At 38.4% G+C, this 5,420-nt stretch overlaps 1 protein-coding gene across 1 annotated transcript; it reads left to right on the forward strand.

Moving 5' to 3' along the window:
* The first annotated feature begins 1,212 nt into the window (after positions 1-1,212).
* LOC101660945 (olfactory receptor 5A1-like) lies at positions 1,213-2,181 on the forward strand. Its single transcript, XM_004715003.1, has one exon. It carries the CDS (start codon positions 1,213-1,215, stop codon positions 2,179-2,181), a length of 969 nt encoding a protein of 322 aa, XP_004715060.1.
* Positions 2,182-5,420: the final 3,239 nt, after the last annotated feature.

Below are 5,420 nucleotides of genomic sequence, written 5' to 3' on the forward strand. Positions count from 1 at the left end.
ATGTGCTTCACATAATTGATTTCTGTTTGGATTGTGATAAGAGTTGTATGAGCCCCCAATAAAATGATTTTTTTTTAAATAGATTTCAACTAGAAAACATTTACCCCACAGCATGAGGCAATGACATGCTCACCTCTCTTAGTGTTAGATTGGGAAAAGAAAAGAAGAAGAAAAGCTACATTTATAAGTCTTAGCTTAAAATTTGCATTCATGTAGACATGAAGCCTAAATTATAGCCCTATTGTCATCCCCAAATATCCCAAGTCCAAAAGAGTGTTGAAAGTTATTCTGACCAATATTCCTGTGAAGGTACCAGACAGAATGAACAGGAATCACTTATGAATGAAAATATTTTAAAATCAGGTGCCAATGTATCAAAGAAGAAAGCCTTCAATGTTCTACTCTGTCGGGAGCTGAAGAGAAAGAAGGTTGTTGAAGGAAAGTGAATTGAGCTAAGGCACACAGAAGTAAAAGTCCAAAAGCATGCTCTTTCTTTCTGAGAACACAAATGAATACTGTTCTTCTGGAGTGGTTTGAATTAACTTTTTGTTGTTCGTGTTTTCTATAGTGGTTTGGATTACCTTTTCTTTCTATTGCTTGTTTTTTTAGAGTTGTTTCAATTAGCCTTTGGGTGTTTCTGTTTCCTCAACTCATCTCCCTCCTCTTTGATGAAGCCCTCTCTAGGCAACACTGACTATATCATCCATAATGGAGTAGCAGTTCTCCTGCAAGGAGTTGGGTGGTTGTGGGATAGATGTTTAGGTCCTTCACCTTTCTATCTTGGTAGCCTCATCTTGAGGGTGAATAGATTCTTACTGGTATACTATCAGACAAAATCAAATGGCAGGAACAATTCAGAATGGGTTCAATAATAAGAATCACTACAAAATAGTCAAGGAGAAAGGATGGGTTACTTTCACTATTCTGAGTATTCTTTAAAATAAATGATTCTATGCCTGACTAAGGAAGGTTCAGTCTGGTGGCAAGAGTTGGAAAAATCCTTACAACATTTAATTAATTTTATAAGAATTAGTATTAAAAGTCCTGGTGTTTTAGTTGATGATTGCCTATGACATGTGATTCTATTAACTCAATTTTGCTAATTTAATGTTGAAAAATGAGGCAGATACATGAATGAATGAAAAAAGATGAATCCTTTCTCTCTCTCTTTTTGGACATAAACATTCTCTTGTCCTATCTTTTGTTCAGAAGATGCCAGCAAGCACGTCTATGGAATGGAATGGAAACATCTCTTCTGTGACTGTATTTATTCTCCTGGGTCTTTCAGATGAAAAAGAGCTGCAGCTCATCCTTTTTCCAGTATTCCTAGGGATCTACTTCATCACCCTTATCTGGAACCTGGGCCTCATCTTTCTAATCTGGATGGATTCACTCCTGCACACACCCATGTACTGTTTTCTCAGTTCCCTGTCATTTGTGGACATCTGCTATTCATCTTCCATTAGCCCAAGAATGCTTTCTGATTTCCTAAAACATGAAAAAAACATTTCCTTCATTGCCTGTGCCACTCAGTATTTTTTTGTGGCCTGGATGGGTCTGACTGAGTTCTGTCTGTTGGCCGCCATGGCCTATGACCGATATGTAGCCATTGGTCACCCTCTGCAATACTCAACCATCATGGCCCCTGGACTCTGTGTGAAGATGGTAGCTGGGGCCTATGTGAGTGGGTTTCTTAGTAGCTTATCTGAAGCACTCTCTTTTCTGAATCTTTCCTTCTGTGGACCAAATGTCATTCAACACTTCTTCTGTGACTTACCTCAGATAGTTTCTTTGTCTTGCTCTAAGCCCTTAATCAGTCAAATAATTGTCACTCTGGTAGCTGTTATTATTGTTTTGGGATCCTTGCTTATAGTCCTCTTATCCTATGGTTTCATTGTAGTTTCTGTCTTGAAAATATCCTCAGGCAAAGGTAGTGCCAAGGCCTTCAATACCTGTGCCTCCCACCTGGCAGCTGTGACACTCTACTATGGCACAGTCCTCTCTGTGTACTTGTGCCCCAAGTCTAGTCAATCCATGAAGGAAGAGAAAGTAGTAGCAGTGTTCTATGTTATTATTATCCCCATGTTAAACCCTCTGATCTATAGTTTGAGGAACAAGGATATCAAAGCAGCCCTCAACAGGCTTACAGAGAAGGCAACAGGCTTACCTCATTTAAAATAGTATTTGGGCAGATATATATTATCCTTATAAGGAATAAGGAAGTTCAAATATGTAAATGCCCTTTTGCAAGTTACATGAATTGTTAAGCATGAGAAGTAAAACTGACTTTCTTATTTCTTGGTGGCATCATGTTTTGTTGTCATCAAACAGTAATCAGATGCAGTTACTTAAATATAGTTTATAAAGCTAGTTTTCATAATTAGAACTCAAGTAGAAAAAAGCCTAAAAGTTGATTGTGCTTTGAGAACAGTTCTGCTCCAATTAATGCACAGAAATGACAAGAATATAGGGCACCAGACTTCCTCCTTCAAGTGTATTCTTCATTTATTTTAATTAGTTTGATATTTATTTTCCAGTGGGATAAAACTAAATAATGTATAAAATTTAAAAATCAGAAAAATTTAAAATATGTTTAATAGGAACACTTTATAACATTGTTCCCAACCAAGAGAGGACAGATGAGGAGGACAGGGATTGTGAGATGGCTGGGTTTATTTCCAGAGAAGCTTGCTACTCTCACTTTACCTCTTAATTACATGAAAAGAATTGCCCTGTGGAGGATAAAAACAGAAGAGATATGCAGAGTAAGATGGAGGGGACACTTCCAAGGTCAAGGGTTGGAAAGATCCCTGGGTTCTAAAGAGACAGACAACGCCAGCTATTTCTGGGCAGAGTTGGGCCTGGAGCCATCTCTGTGGTCGTACCCTAGCTACTTAGCAAAACCATCACAAATGATGGCTTTCTTGGTGTGTCTAGGAGGCAGGCCTTGAGTCTTAGAAGGCTTAATCTTCCATCAATTACAGGAGCTTAGTTTTGACAAGGGAATGTCAGTCACCAGACTTGGGGATATCACGGAGCTTCAGAATCCAGTGGAAAGAATCTACAGACAATTTTCTAGAAAGGTGTTTTTTCCAGACTGAATTTCATAGATCAAGTTTCATACATACTATGTTAGCATTAATATAACATATTCTACTTGATATAATTGTATTGAAAAGGTTTTATTGCAAAGGTCTTTTTCAACTCAAATACCTCCAACATCATTAAGAGTATAAAAATCTTGCTATCTATATGGCGACAGGACCATGGGACATGGGCATTGCAGGGAAATGGTCGAGTAGAACATAAAATCAGCAGAAACAAAAAATCCATTACAACCATGACACTAGAGAGCATCACCCAGAGATGCCTTTATTTTCCTGTCTTCTTTTACCTCTGCCCTTAATGAAGGTGCCTACCAGTGTACATCTTTCTTTATACTAGCCTGTTTCTTGAGTCAACAGAAATATCAGGACCAGTAGAACCACACAGAAAATTGCTTTTGAAAAGATATAAGCATTCTTTACTTTTGGCTAGAGATATGTGCTCTCCTGATTTGGGTTAAGGCTAGGGTGCAGAACCTAGAACGATGAGAAGATTCTGCACTATGTTCAATACCTATCTGATTTTCCAGTAGGATCTACCTGCAGCAAGGTCAATGGTCTTTAATCTCTCTCATTCTTCATTTTTCTCATTCATGTGCATAACCTCGACTCTGGACAGTTCTTTGATTTTCTTTGTGTTTATCCCCATTCTGTTAGAATCTCTACTAGCTTTCTAACCTTCACTGAAAAGAAGAGTCTCTGGCAAGGTCTCAGGGCTTAAATTCTATGTCTGCAATTTCTGAAGGATATGACGTTGAACTTTATTGATTTTTTTCTCCTGTAAAAAAGGGTCAAAAAGATAATTTACAATTAAAAGATACAATGCCAGTTAAACTTGGTGCATTATAAAATCAGTCATTTAAAACTGAATTATTAAAAATTGTTTATTATTTTTATTACTGTGGGCTTCTGGAAGATTGTCTAAATTCAAAATCGGCAGGTTTATGTCTCTCAACTTTCTCCACCCTTTCAAAATAAAAATCAAACTATTTGCCATCAAATTGACACCCACTCATAGTGCTCCTATAGGACTGGGTAGAACTGCCCCTGTGAGTTTCCATAATTGTAGCTCTTTATGCGAGTAGAAAGTTCAGTCTTTCTCCCATGAAATGGATGGTGGTTTCCCCCTGCTGACCTAGCCTAGGTGCTAACTCGATCCGTGGGAGAAAGACTGGCTTTTCTACTCCCGTTAAGCGTTACAGTCTCAAAAAAAAAAGAAGAAAAGAGAGTCTCAGAAACTCTTCACCCTTAGGGCCTTTTGGATGTCGTTTTTCTCTTGATGATTCTTTTTTGACAATAGCAAAAGTTTTATTTCCATTCAAACATACTCATGAGTTCATAATTTCTGAGTAGCCAGAGACAAAAGTAGTTACTGCATAACGATTTGACTGTGTTGTGGTGCGGTGACACTGACTCAGCTCCAAGTCATAGAGACCCTGTGGACAAAATGAGGAAACCTGTCCTTTCCTGTGCCATCCTCTCAATCGTCATGTTTGAGTCAATAGTTGCATCCACTGTATCAATTTTTCCTGTAGAGGGTCTTTCTCTTTTCCTCTCTCCCTACCCTTTACAATCACGATGTCATTTTCCAAGGACTGATCGCTCCTGATAACGTGTCCAAAATATGTGAGAAGAAGTCTCTGCCATCCTCATTCCTAAGGAGTATTCTGTGTTTCTTCCAAGCCAGATTTGTTTATGTGTTCTTTTGGCAGTTCATGGTACTTTCAAATTTTTCACTAGCACCGTGATTAAAATTCATGGATTTTTAAGATTTTGCTTATTCAATGCCTAATTATCACATGTATATAGGGTGATTGAAAATGCCAAGAATTGAGCTAAAGGTATGAATATCCAATTTGTACAAGGCTAAGGAAGGCGGCGGGAGCCCAAAACCCATCTGCAGATTACCTAGTCAGACTGACCCTCTGACAGATCCGTTCTAGCTAATGGCAAGGGTCTTGAACAACCTCACCATCAGGCAGAGACCACTGTAGTCTCTATCATGCTGGATAGAACTTGACACTTGGGCAGTTGACACATCTCCACCTCACCCTCCACCTTCACAGCCACAAACTGAATTTTTACTGCGGGGCAAGTATCACTTATTTGTTCCATGACAGAAATTTCCACCCTGCCCCTTTGAATGTTGATGGAGTCCTTTCCTTCCTATGTATTACTTGTATTTTTGTCTTTATACCATTATGTTTTAAGTCTCACCACCTTGGAACAACATTGTTTTTTATTGTTTTCTGTTGATTTTTCCAGATGTGAAGCACAGGAATAGTGGACTCATAGAAAGAATAACTGACATGAGGG

Source organism: Echinops telfairi, unplaced genomic scaffold, assembly GCF_000313985.2.
Source record: "Echinops telfairi isolate 266 unplaced genomic scaffold, ASM31398v2 ScPeMD7_7416;HRSCAF=8454, whole genome shotgun sequence".
NCBI classification, from domain to species: Eukaryota; Metazoa; Chordata; class Mammalia; order Afrosoricida; family Tenrecidae; genus Echinops; species Echinops telfairi.